This window comes from Cavia porcellus, unplaced genomic scaffold, assembly GCF_034190915.1.
Source record: "Cavia porcellus strain 051 isolate PalLab524CR breed Dunkin Hartley unplaced genomic scaffold, mCavPor4.1 scaffold_32, whole genome shotgun sequence".
Taxonomy (NCBI): domain Eukaryota; kingdom Metazoa; phylum Chordata; class Mammalia; order Rodentia; family Caviidae; genus Cavia; species Cavia porcellus.
This window is the reverse complement of record NW_026947515.1, coordinates 26,084,887-26,112,671: the sequence shown is the minus strand read 5'-3', so window position 1 is coordinate 26,112,671 and position 27,785 is coordinate 26,084,887. Positions and strand designations below refer to the sequence as shown.

The following is a 27,785-nucleotide window of genomic DNA, read 5'->3' as shown; positions in this document are numbered from 1 at the left end:
CTCCGCTTGTCAAGCACAGGAGAAGGACTAGGAAGGTCCCCCGGTCACAGTGCAGGGGAGCCAAGAGGCTCCACGGGTCTCTGGCACCTGCAGGGACTCCCCAGGGCAGCTTTGCCGTCTCAGCATGCTGCGTGCTCTGGGACACAGGCGAGGGCTGAGGGCCCCAGATATGCAGCTGCCCCACACAAGGAGAACCCTGGGGCCCCAGGAAAACACAAGGGTAGCACGGCTCATCTTCTGCATCTCACATCCCAATAAAATATTTATTATTTCAAGAAATAAATTTTTAAAAAAAGAGAGAAAGAGAAAAATGTCTCTATTGCTTTCCCCCGGCAGGTCAGGTCCTTGGGAACCGCTGTTTCCTGCAGCCGACTGACTATTCTGGGGCTGCAGGGGCCACAAGGCCAGAAGGGGATCTGTGCACCTTCAGCCCTGCAATGTGGCCCAGCTCCCTCCTCCACGTTCAGGGCCCGTCACCTCCCTGGTGGGGCTCAGGGCAGGCCTGGCCTCTCCAAGCCCAGTCTCTGTGGGCCTGACCCGTGAGATCCGACAGGGCTCTGGGTGGGGGGTGAGGGGCAGGCATGCCACGCAAAGATGGGCGCTGGGATCCAGAGGTGGTCTGAGGCTGCGGGAAGCTGGAGGGAGGGATGCAGATGCAGCAGCAGGGGTGAGGTGGGAGCTCCCCTGGAGCTGGTGGAACAGGGCAGGGGTGTCAGGGGCTCTAGCCCAGACTCTGTCTGCAAAGGGTGTTTGTTGGGGTGCAGGTCAGGGCCTGGTGGGGCTCCAGAGCCTGTTCTCAGAGGGCAGAAACTGGCCCCAGGGGTAGCAACAGCAGGACTGATGCTGCACAAATGAGCTCTGAGTCTGGAATTGCAGGCAGGATGGAGAGCTAGAGAGAGACAGTCCAACCCAGCTGGGGGTTCCGAGAGTAGCAGGGAGGGATGCAGAAGGGGCGAAGGGGAGGGAGAGGCGGAGCTAAGGAGGCATGGGCGGGGTCTCTCTGCCTCCCCCACCTCTGCCCCTCTGTGCATCCCTAAATCAATTCCAGAGGGATGCCGTTGGTCCTATGTGCATGGCTGCCCTTCCAGGAAGAGGGCACCTGCAAAGCAAGCACAGCCCAGGGCTTGCTCGCTGTTTCTGGGCCCCTTCAGTGGGTCATAGGCTGGCATGGCCCTGCTCCCTATTCCTGGACTTGGGAAAGGTCAGACTCCTTCTCTATCTGGTTCCAATCTCACCTTTTACAAAGCAAGGGGACTCTGACTCCCTTTGCTGAGCACCCGGGGTGAAAGTGAGATGCCACCCAGATGGGGTCCTGCAGCTTAGGGCTGCTGCCTCCCGAACTTGGGCTCGGCGCTCCTCTGCCCACTTCCTGGCCGGGGACGGAAGCCCCTGCTAGAGCCACTGCAGTACGCGGGCAGCTGGAACTGGGAATCTGCTGGTGCTTTCTCCTGCATGGGAGGCTGGCCTAGGAGCCAGGCAGTGTGTCTTCAGAATCTCACAGGCAGCCCTGGCACAAGGCCACCTGGCCCTTGCGGAAGTCTCGGCATGGGCAGAGCCGCTGGTACTTGGTGCTGGCGCCAGCACAGCTGAAGAGCAGGGGCTCCTTCTGCAGGTAGCACTCCTGGCCGGGCTGCGCAAGCGCTGGGTACAGATGGTGCATCTCCCACTCCGTGCTGTCGCAGGGCACCTGTAGCCTGCATGAGCACCAGTGCCATCGTCACCCACAGTGGGTCTGGCACTGCCTGCCCCTTCTGTGCCCGAGAAAGGGAAGAGGCAGGTTGTGGTGTCTTATCCACTTCTGAGGACTTGCAAAAAAGGGGACTGACCTGGCGGGGGCTGGGGGCGGTCCTAGCTGGCCTAACAGGAGGGACACTTGTGGCAGCTTTCATTGTCTACAAGATGCCCAAACAGGCAGGGCGGAGGGGTGGAGAAGGACAGGACTGGGGATAGCAGGATGACAGGGACACCCCTTGAAGCCTTTGAGTGGACTGGGAAGCATGACGCTTCCCATGGCACTGCAGCTGAGGCTGAGGGTGGGGAGCTCCAGGGCAGCTGGACAGGTGGGGGTTTGGGGGGCACTCACTTGAGGAAGGCGTCTCGGCTGTTGAGGAAGGGGAAGAAGGAAGGCTCGCAGATCAGGCCGTGGTCCAGGCAGGCGTCGGTGCAGGCCCTCCCAGGAGCAGCCAGCCAGGCCCGCAGAGAGTGAGTAGGGGGCCAGGCCCGAGGGACCAAGCTGGCATTGCGAGCCCACTCCAGGTGCGTGGCATTGGGGGCCAGGACGAAGGGGTTGTGGGATGTGTGGGCGCCTGGCAGGGTGGAGCCTGAGACTGCACAGAAGTCCTGGTGGGAGGACAGAGGTGTCAGGGACCCAGTGGGCTCCAACCCTGCAGCTCCAGCAACACCCTCAGAAGAGCACACGCTGAGTGCCAGGTGGCCTCGCGTGCATGATTCCCTTTGTGCGGGCAGGAGGCCCTTGCATGGACACCACCCATCTCCAGGTACCGTGTGAGGGCGTCAGCACCGCAGGGCTCAGGGCTGGGCAGCTGAGGCAGGGTGCACACTCCAGCTTATCTGCAAGGTACCCAGCCTGCAGACCCTCGCAACAGGACTGGGGCCTCTGTCTGAGGCCTGTGAGTCCTGTCTGAATGTGAAAGGCCTGGGCACACCTGTGAGGCTGCCCCACAGGCTCAACGCCAGGGCACATGGCCTCCAAATGTCTTCCCTTCCTCCTTTCTCCTGCCCCGTGTCTGTGCTACCCTCCCTCCTTCCTTCCTTTTTCCCTTGAGTACTAGGGGTTGACCCAGGGTCACTCTACAATTGGGCTACATCCCCAAGCCCTTTGTAGTTTTTATTCTGAGCCAGTCTTCATAAACTGCCTTGGCTGCCACCCTCTCCTCAGCCTTCTGAGTAGCCGGGATTATAGGTGCAGACCACCATGCCTCCCTGGCAAAAGCTTTGCCCATGAGCTTCACAAGGGCACCTGTAGAGCTGACTGGGAAGAACAAGCCTGGCCCAGGAGCCCAGTGAGCCCTCCCTTCTGGGAGCCTGAATCTCCCCAGTGGCAAAGGGACAGTGCAGGGCAGATTCTCCAAGCCCTATGACCTCACTGCCCAATAGCTGTGCTGCAGTGACCTCAGGCCCAGCGCAGCTCATTTCCAGGCTGATCCCACCCATCTGCCTGGGCCACTGTGACCCTCGTTCGGCTCAGATCCTGGGCCATGCAGGGCTGGCCGGGCCTCCCTAGGAGAGGGTAGGCAGGGTCCCCTCGGGACCCCCTAACCCTCAATGCACTCACTTTCAGGAGTTCCGAGCCAGTGTGTGGAGTGGCCCAGTCTGCTGAGTGTGCAGACCCTAGTGCTGGCTGGGCCCCTCCTCTGGTCAGATGGGGTTTGGGCCAGGATTCCCAAGTCTCCGGGGCGGACAATGGAGGGCCCACCTACCTGATGCTGGATGTAGGCGTGGACCCGCTCCAGCATCCCCTCGCAGGTATACTCGTAAGGCAGGTAGGGCTCTACCTACAGGAGACAGGCAGGTGTGCAGGACAGAGAGCTGGCCACTGTGGTTCCCCACACTCAGCACTGGGGCGCAGACCCACAGCCCAGGGATCCACCGCCCCATCTACCTGGCTCCTCTACTAAGCTGGGTCTCTTTTCCTCAGTACCCAACCCCCATGGCCCTCAGCAACTCAGGCTCAGTCCTCGCCCCTTCCTGCCTCCTCCCAGCTCTCTGTCCCAGCTGCTCCCTATACACCCAGAGCTCTGTCCCCTCCTGGGCTGCAATGCTCCCCTTCCCCCAGCACCCTACTCCGGCCCGGGCATCACCTACTCAGAAGCAATCCCAACACCTTCCCAGTACAGGACCACGTTCCTTGGGGGGCTCCCAGAACCCAGACTTCCTCCCTGCACAACCTAGCACCAGTGCCATGGCCTCCTCTGCATTATCCAGAGCCTGTGGGGTCCTCGAGGGGGTACTATAGCTTGTCCTGGCAGAGTGCCTGGTACACAGTAGGCCCTCAGGAAATGACTGAAGAACGTAAGAGCAGCAGCAGTTCTGCCTGACTCCTGGCCAGATGGAAGAGATGACAACTGTCATCACCCACACCAGGCACGTGGCCACATAAGATCTGCACCCCCAAACAGGCCTCCTGCTGTCTCCATGTCCAGCAGTTGCTCAGTGGTACATACAAGGGTGCATGGGCTGAATAACTGGGATGCAAGAAGCCAGGACAGCCAAGGTGAGGTGACACAGGAGCTAAGCGTGTGTGTCCCTCCTCTCTGCCCAGCCCCTTTCTGCTCTATTTACCCAGCATCACTGGTCCAAAAGACAGGACCAAGAACTGGGGTGTCAGGACAGGGGCTGACGCAGCCTGCAGTTAGAAGAAGTTGGCTGTAGCCTCCCGGAATGTCACATGGGGTTGGCACTCAGCCTGGCCCAGCGTTGCCATTTCCTGCTGGCCACTCTGGAACCTGGTGATCTCTGCCTTGTGGTGAAACTGAGGAGGTCAGCCTGAGCTGCCCCTGCCCACTTCTCACCGGGAGGGTGATGCCAAGAAGTTGGGGTGACTGGGCTGGGCCCTCTGGGGTATCCGCATCAAGGGTCTTGGGGGGTGGCAGATACTGCTTCCATGGAAGCTGGTCCCAGCCACCTCTGGCCTCTAGGACAAGATGCCACGACTCTGACTTTGTCCCAGTGCTGACTTACCAGTCACTGAGAGGAGGCAATGCTTAATCCTGAGGCAGTTCTGGGTCCCCAGATGCACACCACACCACTGACGCACAGCCTTCCCAGCCCTGTCCCCGGGAGACAGCTGGCTGCTGCCCTGGCTGGGCTCCTAACATGCAGGACAGAACCCAGGGAGCCTCAGTGTGTTCCCAGATGCCTCTGGGGACCTCTCAGGGACAAACCTTCAAACCCTGGGTTTAAGTAAAAAGCCCCAGTGAGATTTCCCTCTCCAAATGCAACTTGCCCTGCTCTGTGACAGCAAATCCCTAATTTATTGCCCCTCGTGCCTTTGAAGCCCTGGAACAGGTGATTTAAAGGGCCATGTGATGGGACACTCCTGGCCAGCCTGCCTTGCCTGCCGAAATCTCCCTTGGGGAGCAGCCTGCCTAGCCATCACCAATGAGGCCTCATTACACACAGGTGCCGCCATCGGTCTCCACGCTGTGACAGGACAGGACTGTGGCCTGTGTTCTCACCTTGAAAGATCTGTGTGGGTGGAGGGGTGGCCACAGGGGCCTGCAGGGTCTGGAGCCACAAAGGCGCCTGCTCTGGACTTGCCCAGGCTGCCGTGGGCTCTCTCCTCCCTCTCCTGTCTAAACGGCCAGGACCTACAGGACCCTCACTTGCTCTTAGCCCAGGCCGGCTGTTCCCAAACCTAGCATCCCTACAGCACAACTGTGGATTGCCTAGCATACCGGTTTACAAGACAGACTCCAGGGCCCACACTTGGTCCCGTGTGGTCAGGGGACCTAGTGGCCAGCCAGCCAGGGAATCTGTATGGTAAGTCCCTCCCCAGTGATCCTTGAGCTGGTTGGGGATCCCTGCATGTCTGGGCTTGGCAGATGTGCGAGCCTTTGGTTCTTTGTTTCTTTTGTTACTGTTATTCTCTAATTAACTAATTAACAAAATTAATGCTCCTATAAACAAAAGGGAAAGCAATCAATAGGGAGCCTCCTCCCCCTCTAGACCTCAGCCCCTCCCCCAGGACAGTGGCTTACAGATTCCTCTGGGTCCTGTGGGAGTGACACACTCCCCTTTCCCCACCTGCACCCCAGCTTTGGGTCTGCAGAGGGGACAGAGTGGGACACCTGTGGACCACTGAGCTGGAGGTATCTGTGGTCCCCGCATCCTGCCTCTGTTCTCTGCTGGGGAGAGGGGGCATGCGGGTAGGGGTGCACTGAGCAGTGAAGAGAAGCAGCTACAGGAGGGTATGGGCTGGGAGCTCCCTCTGGGGTCTCCTGAGCACTGTCCAGCTGGGGTTTGGAGAGCTGGGTCCATCAGTTTCCAGCAGGAAATGACTTAGTCACCTGAGCTCTGTTCCCCTTAGCTTGAAGCCCCTCCCCAAGCCTGCTGTCCTGCCCAAGGAACTTGCAAGTCCCATTTAAACCTGTAAACTAACTACAATCCAATAGCTGGCCAAGACTCAGGGACCAAGTTCCTATTAGCTTGGCAGGGCCTGAGCCCCCTGCCCAGGCCAGGGTTGACCGAGCTGAGAGCAGCAGACTATTTATTATCCTGTGCGTCTCCACCCAGACCCAGGCTGGGCCTGGCACTTTGCAAGAGCTCAGCATCACAAGGCCCAGTGGCCACTGCAATGCTACAAGTTCAGTGCCCTGCTCACAATCTCCTCTGCCTCACCTTGGGGTTGCCTCTGGCCTGCTCATCCCTGCAGGGGACAGGCCAGAGTTCCTGGGAGCTGGAGTCCTCAGGTGCAGCCCTTGACAACTGAAGGATGGGAGCTGGAGGGTAAATACCTGGTACCTGCTTCTCCGGGACAACTCTGGGCTATGACCTGGCCTGTCTCACCAGGGCCCACCTGCTAATAGCATTCCTGGCTTCCCGTGTCCCTCCTGTCTTCCTTCCTGGGATCTCCTAAATAGAGTCCCTACCTCGATACCTCGGAATCAGAATCTCCCCTGGAAATAGCCAGTCTCAGACAGACTTTGACGTTGAGGAACTTAAAGGAGGGGAGGAAATGAGCTTAAGCAGATTCCTGGGAGGTCCCACAGTGTGAGTCGGCCACAGCGCCCAGCTTTGTCTGCCACAGCTGAAGACAGATATGCGCTACGGTCTGGCAACTTCCTATAGGCCACTCAAGCCAGAGAAACACCCGACTATGAGGAGGGACAGATGAGGGTGTCCCACTAGGCACAGGAAATGGGCGGGGGGGATTCCGGGCAGGAAGGGACTTTGTGGGGCCACTTGCAGGAGGGTATGGGCTAAGGCTTGGGGTCCTGATGATAGAGTGTGATGCGTAGAATCCAGGGGGCTTAAAAATAAGTGTGACCTGCCTCAGGGTCAGGACAAACCAGGAGTGTGGGCCAAAATTGTGCCATCCAACCCCGACAGGGACGTGGCCCTGCAGCCTCTGCCCTGGACCCAGCACTCCCTGCTGCTCTGGACAAACACCAACGGTCACAGTGTGTCTTCCCAGGGCATACGTAGCCTGCCTTGTGGGAGGGACCCAGCTGCGGTGCCACTCGTCAGCCATCTGTCTTCTGCTGCCATCCAGCCACAGAGGCCCCCGAGCAGCACAGCTCCCAGGAGGGGTGCACTCCTTGGGCAGGAAGGGGGCACACATCTGGTAGCAATTTCCACTCAGCCCAGTGTCTGAGCTGCAGCCAGAATTGAGCCAGGAAAGGAAAGGGTGAAAGAGCCCAACCATCCCAGTTCAGCCCCTCCAGGCAACCAGCTAATGAACAAGGGCACCAAGGGAGGCCAAGCTGGTGCCCTCCAAGGGGAGGAGCTTCTAGGGCCTCGGCTCTCCCTCATGGGTGCCCACAACCAACTGACGCACATGCACTAAACAAGATCCAAGTCTGTCCCTGCCCCCGCCCCACCTGCCCCGTGCATTCAGTGTGGCCCTGGCCAGCACCGTGGGCACCACTGTTAGAACACTCGAGCTGACCCTCACCCAGACTCACTGCACCATGACAGGCTCTCCAGAAGAGCTGTGTGGACCTTAGAGCTTGAGACTCGCTGCTGAAAGGGTGCAGACCCACATGACCAGCAAAGTGCAAAGGACCTCCGTGGGTTTATCCAGAAGGTATTTACTTAGCACCTAACTTGTGCTAGGAGGGTTCACAAGTCTGGCCCCCCCAGAGTGCTCAGTAAGTGATCCCTGATCCACAGCTGCCATGCAAGGTTGTGCAGACTGCTCCACTCTCTGATCTGCATGCTGGGACTCAGGGCTGTGCTCAACAGGGACAGAGGACTCCTTTGCCACACAAGCAGTGAGTCTGAGTTTACCCAGACGGGTCCTGCTCTCTAGCAGCAGAGGCTGGGTGTGGGCCCACCGAGTTCCTGGCTGGAGTGGGTCTCACCTGGGTTTTCATGATGGCCTTGACGGCTGCTTCAAACTCCTCGGAGTTGTTGTAGTCGACTGTCCACACATGGGGTTTGCCGATGAAGTTCTCAGCATAGGGATGCTGGGAGAACACCTGGAGGGGCCAACAGGTGTCTCCCCTACACTCCCTCGTGGCCCTCTTGCCCTGCGCCCATGCCTGGGTCTCCCTCTTCCAGGAACCCTGGGGCTCCCTCCCCCGGGGTGGCCAAGCCAGGTGCTCACCTCCCTGGAGGTGGGCTTGCCCCGGAAGAACTCGTGGTTGAGGGAGCTGTGGGGCGGGCTGAAACGCGACTGCAGGAAGACACACCCATTGGCGATGGCCTCCAGCGGCGCTGGGCCCTCGTAGGGGAAGCCAAAGCCTATGAAGAGCTGAAGCGGTGGAGTGCACAGTGGTCAAGACAGCCTGGGCTACCTTGGGCATGGGTGGCCCCTCCCTCCCCATTGTGAAATGCAGGGATCTGGTTTGGTATCATCACTGGCCCCTTCTTGGTCTTTCAGTTGCGGGTCTGGAGGGGAAGGGAAGAGTTGAGTGTTCAGAGTGCAGAAGGCTGCAGCCTGCAATACAGGCGGCCCCAGAGCACCTCCACTCACCGGTCCTTAAAAGCTTTCAGCATCCAAGGGTGCCAGGAGTACTCACAGAGCTGGCACCCAGATGGCACTTAATAAAAAGCCCAGGATCTGGCTTCTGGGTGCGGCTGTTGGAATTCCTCACTGGACGAGCCTTTCCTACCCTTTCCCTTGCTCCCAATACAAACACACACACACATGCACACACACACACACATACACGCACGCACATGTACGCACGTGTATAAACGCATGCACCCAAGAGACCTGAGGAGAGAAGCTCTGATAAGAACTCAGACTCCAGGGCCAGCAGCAGGGCTGTGCCTGCTGCACCAGATGCTGCTGCTGTGGCAGTGGTGGTGGTAGGGTCACCCTAGAGGTTTACAGCAGCAGCCAGCCAGGACAAAGGCCCCAGGACTCCTGCCGGGATCCCCTCTGTCTGTACTACCACTGCTCATAGCTCCAGTGGTACCCAGCTTCTCTCCCCCAACTGCATGGCCCTGCAGGCCCCTCCCTGGAAGGCCTCCCTGCCTATGGGGTTCCCATTCCCAGCCCTGGGCTCTGGCCAGCCACCAAGGGGAGCCACCACAGGGAGAGGCTAGCAGAGCACGCTGGTATGTGTGCACGGGGAGAAGAACTGGTGGCAGTCTTGGCAGGCACGCTGGGATGCCCTCCTCGGTCTGGTTGCGGCTGGACAGGGAAAGGACAGTTCCGGGACAAGGCTTACTTTGGCTTTGCGCAGCAGCTGCTGGAACTCAGGCTGTGGCAGGAGGCCGTGGTTCTTCACAAAGGCTGGGACCTCAGGGGGCCGCTGGCTCTCATAGTACACAGTGCCGTGGATCTCCATGTACTTGTTCAGGATGGCCAGGAACTTCTCCTTCCCCTGGGGAAGGTGAGGAAGAAATGGGGCCTCAATCTGGGCTTGGAAGGCACAGCCATCCCTTTCTCTACCCAGCCTAGAAGAGGGAACGTGAATGGAACTGGAAGGAAAGGTGGGTCATCTACCCACCCACTTCTCTACCTATCCAACATCTATCCACCCATCCATCCACCTGTCCACCCATCCCTCTGCCTTTCAATCCATCCACCTACCTGTCCATCCATCTATTCCCTGTCTACCATCCATTCACTGATCTATCCACCTGTCCATCTACCTGTCTATGCATAGATAGCTATGTATTCATCTACCTACCCATGCATCCACCTAACTGTCCACCATTTACCTACCCCATCTATCCACCTGTCCATCCTCCTGTCCATGCATCTATCTACCTATCTGTCCCTTCACCTATCCATTCACCTCCTCATTCATCCACACCTGTCCACCCATCCATCCACCTGTCCATCTAGCTCTCCACCCAGCAACCCACCCATCCCCTTTCTCTACCCAGCCTAGGATAGGGAACATGGATGAAACATCATCCTTTGGATTGGAACCCTAAGGGAAGACTGAAAAGAGAAGGTGGGTCAGAACCAGAGCCTCCCTGGCTGAGGCCAGATCTCTTTAAGCTGTCTCAATCACTATAATTGATTAAGGTGATCTAGGACTGTGAGGGTCCCCAGCTGCAAGCCAAGAGTAAAAGCAAATCACCTCTAAAAGAAAATAGCGCCATCCTTGACTCAAATTACTTCTACATTTTTAAAAATATTTTTCCAGAGCTTAAAAAAATAATCAGTGAGATTCTAATAAAAATCCCAGCAGGCTTTTCTGTAGAAATTAACACGCTGATTTAAAACTTATTGGTAAACACCAAGGACCAGAACAGACAAAAAACAACTTTGAAAAAAGTAAAAGAAGTTTAGAAGATCTATTACCTGATCTCAAGACTTATTACAGAGCTACAGTAATCCAGACACTATGGTATTGGCAGCAAGATGACGCACAGATCGATAGAAAAAAATAGTCCTGAAATGGACCCTCACACACACGGCAGATCGATTCTTAACAAAGGTGCAAACAGAAAGGAAAGACGGTCTTTCTAACAAATGGCTGAGAGACATTGGAAATCCATTTTTTTAAACAAAAGAGAGGCAAGGAGGGAGAAGAGAGCCACACAGTGGTTTTCTTCCCGAAGAGTCCCAGTGAGGACCACCACCAAGTGGGCTGCAGAGGAAGCAAGAACTTGGTATTTCATATTCTATGCAAAAATTGACTCAGAATGAACTCAGACGCAATACCTAAAACTATGAAATTTACAGGATAAAATATAGGAGAAATATTTATGGTCTTGGAGTACACAAAATTTCCCTGGATACACCACCAAAAGCATAACTCAGAAAAGAAAGCTGAGTACAGCAGAGAATAGATTCTACAATTAAACCAAGGGAACAAAGAGGAGGCACAGACCAACAGGAGACCCAGATTCTGCAGCCACCAGCCACAGATCTCAAGCTAAATATGCTGCCTACAGAAGGAAGGAGAAGGTAAGATCGGAAACCAAACAGAAACCCTAGAAATAAAACCTGTGCACGAGTGAAATTAAGAATTAAAAGGATACAGGAAACCCATCTTCCAAGCCCCCTTATGTCTCTCCTACACAGAAGACGTCTTTCTCTCAATAAATTCTTCCTACTCTTATAAGAAAGAATTAAATGGACAGAATTAACAGTTAAAGCTTTCATTTAGTGAAAGAACATCAGAATGAAGCACGGAGAAAAGGAAGGATGAAAATTACAGCAGAGAGGGTAAGAAAGAAAGAGGAAACCTTGGAGACCCATGGATGGATGGAGTCCCAGAAACAAGAGACAGAGATAGACAGAGAGAGACAGAGAGACAGAGAGGGACAGAGATAGAGAGACAGAGACAGAGGGAGCCTGGGGCAGAAACAATATTCAAAGGCAATTTTGTAAAACTAGTGAGTTATCAAACCACAAGTTTAAAGATGTACATTTTTAAAAACCACACCACGCATAGGGTAAAACTGCCCAAAGTCAAACACACAGAGTTAAAAGCAGGAAGAGAAAAAAGGACAAACTACATACAAAGGAGCCACAATAAGCTTCACACCAGAAGTCAGAAAGTGGCAGATTCTTCCCATGCTGACAAAAAGCAACCACCAAGCTAGCATCCTGTGTGTGCCAAATATATCTCTCAAGCATCAAAGTGAAATAATGGGATTTTTAGAAAATCAAAAACAGAGCCAGCCCAAACTACAGGTGTTCTTTATGTAGACAGGTGATGATCCCAGACAGAACCTCGGAGATAGAAGCAGAACACAGAGTGGCATAAAGGAAAAACATGCATAAATCTAAATAGGCAACTGTAACATACTGCAAAATAAATATAGAGAAGTAAAATATAACAAGCATATCTCCACTGGGGTGAGATGAATCTAAATACTTTGTGCGCACGCACGGGTGTCGGTCTGTGTGTGCAGGGTTCCTGTGGACTGAACCCAGGGCCTTCACACTGAGCTACATCCCCAGCTCATTTTCTGTTTTTTAGTTTGAGGTAAGGTCCTCCTAAGTCGCTGCGTTTCCCAGGCTGGGTCTGCACTCTGTCTTCCTGCTTCCGCCTCTCAGAGTGCCAGGGTTATAGGCATGAGCCACCCTGCTGCTTCTTAACCCACAGCCACGACCCTACACTGCCTCCCGTTCTGGTCCATGTCCTCACAGCTGAACAAAGAGGCCCAACTTTGGAGGAGGACAGTCTTTGCCCAGAGTAGTTCTAACAACTAATTTGCCCAGCCTGGACTCAAAACTTTTGATCCTTCTTTCTCAGCTTCCTAGGGGTTCAGTTTCTTTTCTTACTAAAGGTAAAAGTGTTCATTTACAATTTTAGACTTTCACAAACCAAGGATGCAGTGCTAAAATAATTAAAAAGACTAAACAAGTCAGGTATAGGGAGCGGGCTTGTACAGGTGCTGTCAGCATGTCTCCCATCTTTGGCATCTTTGCTGTTAACCTTTACGTCCTGGCACCTGCCTTGTGTCGCTGACTCAGCCAGTTCTGCCCAGCCCTAGCCACTGCCTGAGGTCAGGCCAAGCAGGCCTTGACCTGCGTCTCCCCTCACAAAGCGACCCAAGAAGACACCTCCTTGGACCCTGCTGTTCCCCACCACCTTCCTCCCCATGGGAGCTACAGACCCCAGAGGGACTGAGACAGAGGAACATCTCCTGGAAAGACCCCAAGTGTGGAGGGCCCACGCAGAGGCCAAAGGCACATGGCAAAGGGTTTCCATACCTGGAGCTAACTCATCACCAAGGGAGCACAGGGAACAGAGGAGAGACAGTAAGTTAGTGCGCAGTCAGCAGGCATCACCCCATGCACATGCAGCCCTTCCCTGGGGAGTCACCCCTGAACAGGGGCTTCCGATTTGCAAGCCTCTCATTGCTTCTCATCCCAGAATCCTCACACCCAGCCTAAATCCCCCCTGGGGCTTACACTATTTATCAGTTCCTTCCTGGGGGGATGGGGACAGAGCATTTAGTCATGGTCCTCAATAAAGGAATCAGGTGAGTTTCCTATCTGGGGGCACCCCAGCAGACAAGTGGTCAGCCTACAGGATGGGCGACTTTGAATGAAAAGGACTTTATAGTCCTGAATCATTTAGTGGGAGGCATTTTCCATCCAGTGCTGGCAGCGGTGGATGGCAGGTGCAGACTGCAGAGCTGCCAGGTACTCAGTGCAGGGGGACCAGTACCTGGTCTTTTAAGCACAGCCAATATGGCAGTGGGCAGCCCGCATGTTAGTGGGCATGGCCTTGCTGACATAGGTGTGTCGACAGATCAGTAGGCACAGCCTGGCCTGCAAGGTGTCACCAATACTGTTGTGGGCGTGGCTGCTCAGCGGTGGGTGTGCCCCGCTCACCTTCCAGATACTCGCCTCCTTGCCGTACACTACAGCCATGTTGCTGGCCTTGCCGCCTTTGATGAGCTGCTTCTCCGTCTCGTTGAGCTCCTCTGATACGAAGCCCATGAAAGAGTTGTCCGGAGTGTGAGCTGTAGCCGGACCACGCAGGAGGAATCGGGTTACCAAATAGCCGAGGACACACCCAAGTCTCCCAAGACTGGCCCTGTCCAAAGGGTCGTCACTGGGCAGGGCGAGTAAGGCACGAGAGGCAGGGGTCTAGCGGGGACGATGTCCATCCTCATCTTACCCTGGGGACCTCTTTTCCGGACACTGTCATGCGGCATGGAGCAGAGACCTAAGAAACCATCTAACCACCCTCTCCTCATTTTCAGATAAGCAAACTGAAACCCAGGGCGCCCAGGTGACTCCAGGCGTCATTCCAGATGGGACTCCGTCCCTCTCCTCCACCCTGCCTCTCAGCCAGGCCACACCCACCTTGGCCTGGCCACTGTGACAGCTGCCTCCTGGCATCTGCCGCGTCCTTGGCACAATCTTTTCTCTAGAACCATCCTTTGGATTATAGAACCTTTCAGCTCCCTCCTCTGCACAAACCGCACAGGCCAGAGCCTCCCCAGAGTCCTAGCTCTGCCCGTCCGCTCTGAGGTGTGCCTTTCCCCATCACCCCACTTGCAGAGGCGCACCCCCTCTTCAGACAGGTCTGTGCTCCCCAAGTGGCCCTGCTGAGGAGGGGGAGGGTTCCTGGGACCTGGTTGCTCCCCGGCCTCCTACTCTGTGTGCTGGGACCTCGAGTAAAATTTAATCTGCTGTCTTGGGTGAAAGCAGCCCGGCCGGTGGGGAGACTGAGCACAGGCACACTCCTGATTTCTCCATTTCAGACACACACCCCACTTTCAGCTTTGCTCAAATTGGGGCATACATGTTCAGCATCTTCCCGCCCACACCCCGCCCCAGGGGCCCCACAGAAAATCCTAACATCAGTGCATCTCAAAGACACCAGGGTTTCCTGCCACAGTTCCTGGAGGTCTCAGATCCTTGGGTCTGAAAACCTGACCACAGCACACGGCCAAAGCCCTCTCCCCTCCAGAGCCACCAAAAAGGACAGGGTTAGAATGCAGTGAGCTACCTGGGTGGGAGAGGTCAGGGAGGTACTGGGAGCGATTAAAATAGCAGAGGCCATTCAGAAAGCCCCCGGGGGCAGGGCCCCAGAGGTCCTGGTTAGGGCCCTGGGAAAGACACCAGACAGACAGACAGGAGAGAAGTGAGCTCAGGGAGTCTGTGCGCCTTTTCAGCTAGTGAGCTTCTCACCTCCCGACTGCTTCCTCTTCAATTTATTCATTTCACATTCTCTGAGAACCTAGAAACTCTAGACTAAGATAAATTAATTAATACCCCCCTTTAAAAAAGTGCTACACAATCCTTCAGGGGAAATAAGTGTAGGAGCAAATATCTACTACACTTCAATATACGCTTCTGGTGACTTCAGTTTTAAAGTTAGGAGTCGATACCTTCTGCATGGCACAGGTGATGAGGGGAACCAGTGAGAGCAAGAATAAAAAGAGACATTTGACTTGGGCTTTGGAGGCTGAGTAGAAGTTCGCCAGGTCTGGACTCCCTATCCAGTGGACTCTACCCTGGGAAAGTCCTCATTTTCTCAGTGTAGATTACTGCACAATCCTCTTAACCTATCTTCTACTTCCCCATTCTCTACGGAGCCCTAGAGCTACCTATAACTCTCTAGGGTAACACAGCCCAGTCACATCTTTTCTCCATGGCATGCTCTCGCTTAAGAACCCACAGTGGGGATTTAGCTCAGCAGCAGAAGCACCTGCCTTGCAAGCAGGCGGTCGTGAGTTTGATCCCCGGTACCGATAAAAAAAAAAAAATGTTAAAGAACCTACAGTGGATCCCAAATGGAAACTCTAGGACCTTCCTGGAAACACTCCACCTCTGTTCCCTGACCGCCAGGGTCCTCTCACAGTTCTGGCCGCTTCCAGCTCTGCAGCTCTTTCCCCACTCCCTGGTCCACACTTCCTTTCCTTCAGGAAGTCCATTGCCTGGGCCCCACCCCACACAAACCCCTCTTCCCACACAGGAGCACTGAGGAGACAATCTAGTTCCCACAGAGCTGTGTGACCACAACCACAAGCTGACCACTCCAGCTCTCTGGACATGTTTCCTCCTCTGGACTCCACGCAGCCTTCCACCATCCCGCCTTCCCGGCACGCGATCAAGCCATTGCTTATTTCTTCAGAAATCAGACTCCCCTCTCCCATCAGCCTAGAGCCTGGAGAAGAGAGCTTGCACACAAAGATGAGTGCCCAAAGAGACACCCCAGATTTGACAGGCTAAATAAAGATCATCCGCTGCTTCCCTTATCAGCAAACCCTGCAGGACTTTGCCTAGAATCTATTTTGCTCTTAATTTAGATACAATCCTAACAAGGGTGCTTATCTGGCTTTCTGCCCCAGAGCCTTCAAAGAGCAGCAAATTAGACGTGCAAGATGCTACTGGAGGCCGCAGAACTGACAACAATTAAAAGTGACAGCTGATATACTTCCAGCAAGGCCAGGCTAAACGACAGCCCGGCCTGGAGGGAATAGAGGAGAGAACTCCACTCCACGCACCTCGGCCCAGCAGGGCAGGCCCTGCACCAGACCCACGAAACTGATGGAAGTTGCCAGAAAAAGGTTAAATTACTTTCAGCCCATTTCACCAAGGATCTCATGGGAAATGAGGAAGCCGGATTATAGTCCAGGCCTATAATCCCAGCACCCTGTGAGGCTGAGGCAGGAGGATCAAACTTTGAACCCAGTCTGGGCAATTTAGTGAGACGCTGTCTCCAAGTTAAAAATATAAAAGCAGCTGGAGATGCAGGTCAGTGGGAAGGAGATGCTGGGCTGTACACCTAGTGCCGGGAAGCGGAGGCTGGAGGGGAGCTTGCTCTCCCTAAGCTCCTAACTTCCAGCCCCTTGGGTTTGTTTGTCTGTACATCCACATCTGCTCCCTCCGCTAGAAACAGTTCTCTGCTCCCCTGCCCCCAGAGAAGTTTCTGGTCCCCTCTGAGGCCTTAACTCTGAATGTGCCTAGCCGCCTTCCGGCCTGCGGGAGGTCACCAGCCCCAGCCCCACGCCTCCTCCTGATCCCCGGCAGACCTGGCCCACTCTCCATACCCCTAGAAGGAAGAGGGAGCCAGGAGGCCGAAGCCCAGCGCCCGCCCCACCCCGAGAGTTCCCAGCACTCACGGAACATGGTCATGAACTGTTTGGGGTTGAGGTTCCAGTAGCCCCAGTTGGTCCGGTAGCCGTGCAGCGTGGCATACTCCTCGTGGTTATAAGCAGGTTCTGTCCCAAAGGTGTCAATGACCCGGATTCGGCACCTACCCCATCCCAGGAACCCAGAACCAGTATCACCCTTCTGTGTGTGCCTGGGCTGCAGGTTCCCAGCCAGGGCCACTGTAAGGCACAGGCGCCTGGGGCACGGTGGAGCCTGGCCTACACGTGCAGCTAGAGTTTGAGAGGCTGGGTGACCTCAGCCGATTCCTTAACCTGTCTGCCTCAACTTCCCCAACCTGTCTCAGGACAGTTCACAGTTCCTGACCTCCTGGTCACCTGTAGGGTGTGGGATTTGCATTTTGTCTGGGTGGGGAGCACCCACCCGTGGGTCTTAGGCATGAGTGGCTGTGTTTGAGACTGCAGTGCCTCAAGACCCCTCAGCAAGCTGGCTGCTTCCGGGGTGGACATAGCTGTCTGAGCATCAAAGCCCAAAGCCAACACCAAGGCCACACCTGCTCTGAACCCACAGCTCTGGCATCTCCCCCACCATGCATCCCACGCCTGGGAGTGTCCCCCCACCAAAAGCACTAGAATGTAGATGCCCCTACAAGAAGCTCCCAGCCCTAGCTCCCTCCTGGCAGCCCAGAGCTGGCAGCAGGATGCTGAGGTCGGCAGAATTCCCGGGGAGGCGAGCTGGTGCACGGAGAACGCGCATTAATAATAAAAGCAATAACAGGGCCTGTCACTTCTTCCCCCTAATAAAACCATGTGGGCTAGTCAGTGGCACTGGAGCAAATGTAATAAATAGCAGGCTCCCTGTGCTAAATTAAACCCTGCCTTGGCCAGCTGCAGAGACGGGAAGGGAAGCAGCGGCCTGCCCCAGACCGCTCCCCCACCCTGGACCTCACCGCTGAGCCCTGGGGCTTCCTGGTGCCTCTTGGTGTTGCTCTGACTGCTGCATCCAGGTGACCCCTGACCCTCACCCTTGGCCTTGAGGGGCAAAGCAGAGGGACAAAGCGGGTGACTCTCCCTCTGGAGGATGGGGACGGGAAAGGGGACAAAGGCAAGGAGAACACAGACGGTGCCTTCTCCATCCTAGAGCCCTGGACATGAGGCAGGACGCAGGGAGCAGCCTCCGCCCTGGTCTACGCTCCCGTCCTGCACCACGGTCCTCCCGCGCTCACCGGTACTTCTTGAAGGAGAGTCCCATGTGCTGTTTCATCTGCTGCAGGCCGTGGTAGTCCGTGTAGATGAGGTCAAAAGGCAGGGGCATGGTGAGTGGGCAGTTCCCCCGGCCTGGTGGCACCCCTAAATTACTGAGAGAAGAGCCTTTTAGAATCTGAGCCTCAAGAAATCCACCTTCCCTGTGACGGGAGGTGGGGGGGGGGGCTGGAGCTCACCCCAGTTCATATAGTTGGAAAAGGAGTGAACGGGATGGCTGTGTACAGTGGTATAGGGTTTTCACTGAACAAACGAGTGCAGCCAGGGGTAAAGGGGACGGAGATCCCCCCAGGTTATACTGCCAGGGAGGGCCTTTTGTAATTGCCCCGCTGTGCTCCTCCTGTAGGGCTGGGTCTGCCCAAAGACACACAGCTGGTCCTCAGCAGTTATGGTAGAGATCTATAATGGGCCCCTCAAAGTCTTGTGTGTTCAAAGGTGGGGCTTCTGGAAGGCGACTGGCACCACTGAGTGATCCACTGGTGAGTTCATAGTTGAGTCTGCTGTTAGGAAACAAGGCTTGGCTGGAGGAGAGGGTGACTAGGCACATGACCCGGAAGAGTGCATTCTTGTCCCTGAAAGGATTTTGCCCCAGTTGGGACACTGTAGCTGATCAAGCCTGGGAGGCAGAACCAAGGGGCTCTATCTCCCCCGCCCCTAGGAATTTACCTGTGGCGTGAAATGAATACCAGTGGGCTACCTGTGCATCCCTAATGCCCCTTAGGCACCACCCCAAACCTAAGCTACATGTATGCCCCACACCACGTGACTGCCGGAGAGAATGCCAGCCCCTGGGGACAATGCCAGACCCCAGAGGGTCAGGGAGTCTCTCCTCACATTCCTAAGATAAAGGCCATTTTAATTTCATACTTCCTATCTTTTCAGCCATGCCAAAATTCTATCAGTCCCCAGCTCCTCCCTTCTCCTTCTGTTTCCCGGTGTTGAGCAGCTCTCCCCTGCCAGGCTCTTCACCATTTTGCCTTGGAGCCAGAAATAGCCATAGACTGGACCCTCTGAAACCATGAGCCAAGTAAACTTCTCCTTTAAATGATGGGAATCTGGCACTTTGTCCTAGCAAGGGAAGAATGACTGACATTCTGGTGTCCCTTCACTGTTAGTTTGGAGCCTAGGGTCCCAAACTTCCTGTCTCAGAAAACTGTCTTGCCCTGCTGGGAGGGCTCCAGGGACCCCAGGGCATCCAGTCCGTACAACCTCCAGGCTTTAAGTCCTCTGGGACCGGGGGCCTGCCTGTCGCTGCCTGCCAGGTCACTTCTGTGCCCCCATGCATCCTGGATAGGGCTGCCTCAGATGACCCAGAAGCTGTGCTCATCCAGACCTGGTGGCAACCTCCACTGTCGACAGGAGCCCTGGTCACCTCATCTGAGCAGAGGCACAGGAGTAATCACTACAGGCTCAGCTGTCTCCAGGAGAAGAGCTCCAAGCACCCTGCCCTGGCACCACACCTGCCAATCTGAGTGCCTTCTCCCCCTGACACCACCCCCGCCCGTAAAACTAGCCCCTTCCCCAGAGTCCCCTGCTAAGTAACCACCACAGCCCTGTTCTCTCCCATGAGATGATAAACCATTTGGTCACAGTCAAGGTCACATTCAGCAAGGCTGTACTCTGCCCCCAGCCGGGCAAGTGTGGGCTACCCCACCTTCTCCTACCCCACGCTCAATCAGCCATCGACACAAACCAAGGGTTTCACAAGACGCCCTGAGCCTGCGCCCAGGGCCTACCCTCCCCATGGGGTCTTCCCATTAATCTGTTTAACAGCTATTTCTTGAGCGTATGTGGCAGGCCCTGCACCCCAGTGAGACATGGGACAACCCCTTCACCAGGAGCACAGAGTCAAATGAAAAGTGTGTGGCTTGGGGCACAGACTGGGTCAGCAGTGGCGAGGAGGCACTGCTATGCGGTTTGGCCCACTGCGGGGACAAGCAGAGAAACACAGGGCAGGACCCCAGGGCCCTGTCCCTGTCTTTCCAGACGGCTGAAAGCATCCCCGTATGGGTCTAATGAGCCCACCTGCTGCCTCTGACCCAGCCTCGCCTGCACCCTTTGGATTCTAAGAGACCCGGGGAGCCTCCCTCCTCCAGGTCCACGCCATGGGCAACCCCTGGCCAGGAGGTGATATGCTTTGACTAGGACATTGGCTCAACCATGGCAAAGGACCACAACTGATCATTTGCTTATGTCTAGGGCTCCCCAAAATAACCCAAGCCCTGTGGAAAAATACCAGCTGGGAGGCGGAGGGCTCTGTGCATGCTCAGTGCCTCATGTTCCTGGGCCGGGAATGAGGTCCAGTACACACTGTCCCCCAAGCACGCTGGCCAGAGTGGTGCCTGTGAAGTCTGTGGTCATCACCACCAGGGCTGTGATGGCAAGACGTGGGGGAGGCTGCTCACCACGAGATCGGGCAGGAGGGCTCTACTCGGGCCCAGCAGAGAGCACAAGTGGAAGAGGCCTGTCTCCTGCCCCTCTGAGCAGCCCCCTATCGACCTCCCACCAGCTCTGCTTCATTATTGTCCCCCCTCTAACAAAAGGCCACAGCCCCTGTCTCAACCTGTGCCCCCTTTCTCAGCCAGAGCCCCACCCCCACCCCCACCCCTAGGACTCAACCAGTGCTTCTCAGCCCTTGATGCTTCTTCAGCTTTTCTGTTGGAAGACCCAGAAAGCAAAGAAGTACAGACCCCGGGGGTCCAGAGCTTTCCTGGGAACAGCTCCCACAGTCTGGAGACTTCCTGAAATATCCGCAGTACTGCACCGCAGAACACACTGTGCGTTCCACCCCGCGAGACGTCCCTGGGTGTTCTGGGCCAAGCACTGCCTTTCTCATCCTCCAGACTCCCCGGCTTACACTGATGGCCCAGGAGGGGGCGTCACTTTTGTCTTGGGGCTCTAGAAGTGCCAGGTGGAGGACAGCTTCCCCAGTCCCTCATCCTCACTCCCCACCTAAATGCGAGCCACAAACGAAGGACACAAAGACAACCCCTCGAGCCCTTCCTGGCACAAAGGAGGAAGCAGGTGGCCGCCCCTCCCAGACGGCCTGGTAAAAAACACGAACCGTAGTAGGGGGGCCTGGGAGCTGCTGCTGTACCCCTGCAGTGGTAAACTCCCCACACAGCTCTGGCTGCTTCCAGGTAACGTGCATCCTCCGGTCTCCAGGGCTTCCTTCTGCTGACTCCCTGTTCACTATGCTCCTGACCTCAGCTCTAGACACCAGGCCCCCTGAGGCGGAAAGGCGGAATCCATTGATTCATGTATGAGATCAGACGCACTCACATCCTGTCCCCTTTACAGACCTGGAAATGGAGAGGTTTGGTAATCTACCCAGAACGGCTCAGCCAGGGAAAGACGAGCTGGGACGGAAACTCAGGGAGTTTCCACAAGGGGCCCTCCTGCCTCCAGGCCTGCTACAAGTCAGACAGCACAGCGACACTCAGTGGACCACGGTGATACCTAGGTAGTTAGGGCCTTCTGCTGCCAGCAAAGATGCGGGCCCAGTCCCTGTTTGCTGCCCACCTTTGTGTGTCAGGTGGCACAGGACCCTGTGTACATGGAATGAGAAGGGGAGCTGGCTGGGAGCCGGGCTGGAGGACTCTGCATATATCACCATTGTCACTGTGCCACGTCCACCCTGTGGGCACCTTGGCACCCAGAGGCACAGCCTGGGGTGCTGTGCACCCACATGCACCCATCCACGTGAGTCTGACAAACTCACAAAAGGGCGGGAGGTACTAACGGGCTGGGGGAGGAAGCTAGGAACAGAGCAGCAGTCACCAGAACCCACCTAAAATGAGTGAGACGGACGCTTCCTGACCCTGTTACACGTGACACCAGGTACAGCAGAAATTTCAAAGGCATGGTCACTGTTCTCCCCCCCCCCCCCGACCCTTCAGTTTCCACGGCATAGTGCCCTCTTGGGCAGAAACTGTTCCCTCCACTAGAAGGTTGCCTGGTGCCTTCACTCTGTCTCATCCATGCCTTGAATACACCTGGTAACTAAATCACTTTCCTTTCACTGGGGCTCCGGAGGACACAGCCTGGTGATCTTTGAAAGGTCAGGGCTGGGAGGTGGGCGTGACGGTGCATTCCTGTAATCCCAGCATTCAAGAGGCTGAGGTGGGAGGATCATTGCAAATTGGAGACCAGCCTGGGCTACAAAGTGAGCCTAAGGTCAGCCTCAACTGCATGGTGAGACCCTGTCTCAAAAAGACAAAAACAAATAAATAAAAATTTTAAAAGATCAGGGTTAGGACAAGATCCAGCCCAATAAATACTTGTTGTGTTCAGGAAAGAATGAACAAATGGCTAATCTGGAAGACCCTGGGCAGAACCGGTCTATATGTGAGAAACACGGCCAACAGTGCCTGCCTGGACAGTCAGGAGGGAGAGACAGACACACTGGCCCGGGGAGCTGTGTCCCCCTCCTCAGGGATCCAGTGAGAAGCCTGTATTTCCCAGCCCGCAGGATGCAGCTTCCGTCTGAGGTGACCTCAGTGAGGTGCCACATTGCTCCTGTCAGGAGGAATCTGGGCTTCACCCGCCCGTGGAGAGCAGAGGGGTCAGCTACGGGAGAACGGGCTGGGCCGTAGCTTTATCACCTGTAATTCAAATTCACTTTTACGGGCAATTTTACACTAAGTGGTTGGCTAGCGCGTCGGCAGGCACTGAAAAACACTGCCTCGAACAGCCTCCAGCCAAAGGGGCACGGGGAGCGTAGGAAAGAAAAGTCCTCAGTCAGGAATCACCACGCCGAATTCTGGCGCAGGGGGAGCCATCTCGGAGCCTGGGCTCTAGCTCAGCGATGCAGCCGGGCAGCCTCAGAAAGGCAGAGCCCCTCCAGCGTCCGCCTCCACGCCTCAACGTGTCGCTCTGTCTCCACAGTCGCCTAAGCTAAAAATGCTCTGTGCCTTTGGTCTGTGGCTAGAAATAACCTCTCCAGGTAGTGCTTAAATTCCGGAACAAAGTATTCCCTCATTCTCTCTCTCTCTGATTCCCTCTCCTCTGTGTGGGAAAGACCTAATTAAAAAGAATTCCTACCAAAGTGCTCAAAGATCTTTGGCTCCAGTGCTAAAGGGCACACAGGGATTCTCAGCTGCCCTGGACACAGCTGGTTACATGGGAGCACGTGGCCAGACGGCTCAAGTCGTGTCCACATCCCCAGCAGCCTGTTAGCCCTCCAACCCTATCCTGCATCGTAAGTGTTACTGGCACTGCCGCCTCTCCCTGCCGTAGCCCATTACCAGAGCAGCCACTGTCTCCTCCTCAGAGCACCAGTGGGGGGCTAAAGAAAAACCCAGGGTTCAGCCAGGCATCTAATGAGCTGCTTGGGGAACTGGAGGTTAGAATCACTAACGAGAAAGGAAATATACGCTCTATGATGTGTTCTTCTCCTGCCAAGGACAGGCTGACCCTCTTGTGCCCAACAGAAGAAGCCTCATGATGTCACTGTGATGCCACCCTAGCTCCCAACTCCTGGAAAGGCAGCTGTCCTTGGACATGCACAGCTCGTGCCCCTGTGCCCTCAAAAGCTCTGGGATCCCACGGAAGGACAGCTGTCAGGTCCCCCATTGAGTTGGTGCCTCAGAGGAAAACTCTCTTGGCTGGAGGCATCTGAAAGAGAAACTGAGGAAGAAGCGTCTCTCCACACTGAAGAGGGGCCCAAAGCGAGGCTTTTTCCCGGTGCTTTCTCCTCATAAGCAAGCTCAGGGCTAAGAATAGGGCTGCACTCCTGGGAGAACAGATGAAACGCACACTCATCCCTCCGGCTCTGCTCAGAGCCGCTGTTGTGGGAAAAAAGCAGCCTGGCCCTCGGGCCATTCCGTTCATCTTCCTGCAGCCAGGCTGCTTTATGGAATGCGCTGGTTAGTGCTGGATACACTCAGGCCTCTGGCCTGCAGGCCAGGCTGGCCACACCCCAAGCAGCTCCTTAGCCCCCCACAGACAAATCCACCGAAACCACTGGCTGTCACAAAGGGCCTGCACCAGCCAGTCAGGCAGAGGGAACACAGGCACCAGACAAGCCCCGAGGGGAAGGGCTGGCTTCGGGCACCCTTGAGGCAGCGATAGGAGCCGTGGCTTCTGGGGGTGAGGCTCATGCTCTTCCTCTGCCAAGGACAGGGAGCAAGAAGTCATGTCCTAAAGCAGGCAGACAGCAGGCTGGTAAGGAGGGCACAGGTCATAGACCTTCAAAGTGCCATCGACAGGAGTCAGCTCCTCTCTCCCAGTTTCCAAGTGGGGGCAGGGCTGGCCTGGGGCTTTCTTACTTCCCAGGCAGAAGCTCCTGTGCATGCCCAGGGGGCACCCAGGGGCCATCTCCTTGCTCCAAGACACCTCCCCAAAGGCACTGTCTTCCCCGTGCCTGTGAATGGGATCCTATTTGGAAATGAGGCTTCCTGACCCAGTCTGACTGGTGATGGCTCAGAGCTAGCGGGGAGGGGGTATGAAGACGAGGGAGAAGGCCCTCTGTGAGTAGGGGAAGAGGTCCAGTTCAGAGACCCCCCACTGCACCCCAGAGAGAGCCCACCCCCCACCCACCCAGCATGGGTCCCAGAGTCTGGCCGGCCCCAGCACAATGTGGTCTCTGCTATTTATGCCCCAGACTCTGGTGCCTCAATTTCCAGGAGCCTCGAACCCCTCTGTAGGACCCCCTCACCCCAGCGGCCTCTGCCGTCCCTCACACAGTCAAACTCCTTGGGGTGACACCTGCTGTCAGGACTCGGTTTTCTAGTGCGCCCCCCTTCCAAAACAACCAACAACACAACCAAAATGTTTCTTTCTAGGGTCAGAAATGACTCCCAGGGACTCAAATCCTTTAGATGCTTTTCAGTCTCCTCACTTGACGTTTTAATGAGCACCTGGTACCCTGGCTGCCCAGGCCTCTTCAGGGCACCCCCTCCTCTGCACCTACCTCCTCCCCACTTCTGCTTTTCCTCTGCCCCCTCTTTGGCCAGCATTTCTCCCTCCAAGAGGCCTGGAAGTAGGGTTCTTCTGTGGGCCACGCCCTCCAGCCTTCTCCCTGTCACCCGACCACCGCACACACACCTGTGTTCAGCACCCTGACAAGGTGCAGACCCCACTCAACACCTCCTCCACACTGGGCACTGCCTCTCATTAAAATGCAGGAACCTGATTCCAGATCTTTCCCATAGCCTTACCCCAACCCCCGCCCCCAAACTCAGGGCTTTTCTCTTCTCCCGGAACCCCCATCTCAGGCCATTTTCTCTCGCTCTAACTGAATACCATAGATGGGGAAATTTATGACCAGGAGAGGTTATTTTTGCTTGTAGATCTGGCCTGGGGATGTAGCTTGAAGGCTGAGCATGGTTTCAGCATCTGGTGAGGCCCTCCTGCAGCACAACACGGTGGCACAGAGCAGGGGTGTCCCTGCCTCATCATACCCTGGGGACCCTCCCTACAATTTCCCTGGAACAAACATCTCTAGATTGGACACCAATTCCCAGTCTGGCTGAGCACTTGACAGCCAAGTATTTTCTCTCCTCCTCCTCCTCATTTAAACATTCTCCTCTCCAGCTTTCATCATCTGCCAGTTAAGTCAACTAATTTTCTACTAAACCCAATTTCACTCATGGATGCAAGAAGAGCTCAGTCATTTTTCCTCATGCCATGTACTATTAATGATGCTTGAAATTATGCAAATAAAATTGATGAGCGCAGCTGATTCTCGGCAGGCAGGAAGGAGAAAAACTTCACTTCCAGAGGCCCACCACGGTTCTCGGCTTATGACAGCAGCGTGACAGGGCTCTGGCTTCCCGTCTCCTTCCCCATGAGCTCAGCAGAGGCAAGGGAGGGGACGGAGGACACCGCCTCACGGCAGTCATCACAGGACATTGTTCCCAAGCGTCACCTCCTTCACCCTAGGAGAGCTCGAGGCAGCAAAGCCGGATGTGGGTTCCGCACACTGCCCCAACATCCTTGCAGTGAGCCGGTTAATTACAAGGCCCAAACACAAGGAACAGAGAAAAGACAGCTCATCCGTCCAGTTGCTTAGTCAGTCGCACGACAGCTGCCAGGAGCATCTGTGAAAGAACTACAACCAATGCACAAGCTGTGGCTTTGTCCTGCTGCCTCCCCTCACGGGTCATTTTGCAGCCAAGAGAGCCACTTCAGCCACAGATGCAGAGTGGAGAAAGAATTCAGAGGATCCTCACCAGGTGACCGACTTTGGAGCGAGCCCCTGCGGTTTCTGGACTGAGAGGTGAGGCTGGAGATTCTGCTTCTCCCTGAAGGCTCCATGTGTAGCCACACTTTCTCCACTCAGGACCTGTCTGGGCTCAAATGCTCACCAGCTTGTTATGGGGTACGATGTTCCCCTCCATTCACACATGGAAGGCCCACCCTAACTCCTCAGCATGTGGCTTTATTTAGAGGCAGAGTCTGCACAGAGATAATCAAGTTAAGATGAGGTCACAAGGGCAGCCCTAGGCTGGGCAGCCCTGTACCAAGGAGTGTGGATATCTACGTGCCACAGTGGGGAGAGGGCTGGGAAAAGATGAAGGGCAGGATGATTGGGGTGATGCATGCACACAACAAGGGACCCCAAGAACCCAGCAAACTACCAGGAGCCAAGAGAGGACCAGAGAACACCAGCCCTGATAATACTCAGACCTCCATCCTCCAGAACAGTGAGAAGAAAGCCACTGTCCACACTGCCCAGTTGGTGGGCTTTCATTACAGCAGCCCCTGGGAAGCCACCAATTTCCTGCTGCACTTAAATCTCCCTTTCCAGGAAAGGCCTACATTTTTGTAGAGTCACTGTAGCCCCGCCAGTGCTCCCCCCCTGCTGTGGTAGCCAGTACCCCATCCTACAAGGGAGGAAGGAAAAAAAGAACTGCAGAACCAAGAAAGAGGCTGTGCAAAGATTATTCTGGGCCAGCAGGTCTCCTTCTAATGCCCTAAGCTTGCAAGTCAGGATGCAAGAGGCTTCCTCCTTTAGGCCATCTGCAAAGGTGCCTTCAGCCCTAAAGCTTGGCCAACTGCCGCTCCCAGGCAGGAAGGGAAGGCCTCTGGGAGGGGAGGACTGGAGAGGGATCTCACATCTTTTCACCAGTCTCCCAGGGCCTGAACCCGCACCCCAGGCCTAAACCCACCCCTCAGTCCCTGTGCTGGGAACACACAGAGGACGGACAGTGCTTTTACATAAGCCATGCAGGCCAGTTCAGTCTACATTGTCTCAGCTCCACTGCTATCCAGATGATGCAGTGAGCACAAAGATGGTAGGGGAAAAGCCGAAGCCTCGAGCCTTTCCACTTCTCAGCCCTTTATGCTCCTTGGAGTCATCGAGGGGCTTTAAAATACGGATCCCAGATCAATTAAATCAGAGATACCAATAGTGGGGTGTACAATCCAAGCAAGGCCCTGGGGAGCTCTGATGCAGACTCCATGGGAGCCCCCATCCTAAGTGCTTGCCTGACGCTGCCCATGCTGTTAATCTTGTAGGCCTGACCAGGGAATTGTCCTGAGAAAGGCAGTTTTATTTTTTGTTTTCACTCTCTTAGTCATTTTTCAATTGTATCTGGTAACAGATTTAGAAAGCGCCTTCCTCCTAAGGATATCCCCCGAAGGGGCTGAGCTGTTTACACCATTCTGCCCTGCCAGAGCAAGATCAAGCGTTCATACAGACATCCCACAGGAGACCCAGGGCCAGTGCATCCAAGCACAGCCCTGGCCTGTCTGCTTGTAGCACTGCAAGTCAGAGGTGGGGCCACACCTCCCTGGAGCCTGAAAGGGCCCAGCAGGAAGTGAAGCCTTGAGGGACAGACACTGAGGATCTATGAGGTGTGAGTAGGCGGGGAGTGCATGTGTGCACACATTAGGTGTGC

General features: G+C 55.5%; 1 protein-coding gene across 2 annotated transcripts in view; it reads right to left on the bottom strand.

Moving 5' to 3' along the window:
* Nucleotides 1-235: 235 nt before the first annotated feature.
* The window catches only part of Mgat5b (alpha-1,6-mannosylglycoprotein 6-beta-N-acetylglucosaminyltransferase B), a 60,667-nt gene continuing 33,117 nt past the window's right edge, over nucleotides 236-27,785 (bottom strand). For both annotated transcript variants that reach the window (XM_063242586.1, XM_003464774.5), the window contains 9 exons: nucleotides 17,904-18,035; nucleotides 16,690-16,823; nucleotides 13,445-13,575; nucleotides 9,363-9,518; nucleotides 8,291-8,437; nucleotides 8,046-8,162; nucleotides 3,441-3,515; nucleotides 2,084-2,340; nucleotides 236-1,694 (listed from right to left, as the gene is read on the bottom strand). In XM_063242586.1, coding sequence (XP_063098656.1) covers nucleotides 1,496-1,694; nucleotides 2,084-2,340; nucleotides 3,441-3,515; nucleotides 8,046-8,162; nucleotides 8,291-8,437; nucleotides 9,363-9,518; nucleotides 13,445-13,575; nucleotides 16,690-16,823; nucleotides 17,904-18,035 — 1,348 coding nt within the window. In that variant the 3' untranslated portion in view covers nucleotides 236-1,495. The remainder of the gene's footprint in view (nucleotides 1,695-2,083; nucleotides 2,341-3,440; nucleotides 3,516-8,045; nucleotides 8,163-8,290; nucleotides 8,438-9,362; nucleotides 9,519-13,444; nucleotides 13,576-16,689; nucleotides 16,824-17,903; nucleotides 18,036-27,785) is intronic.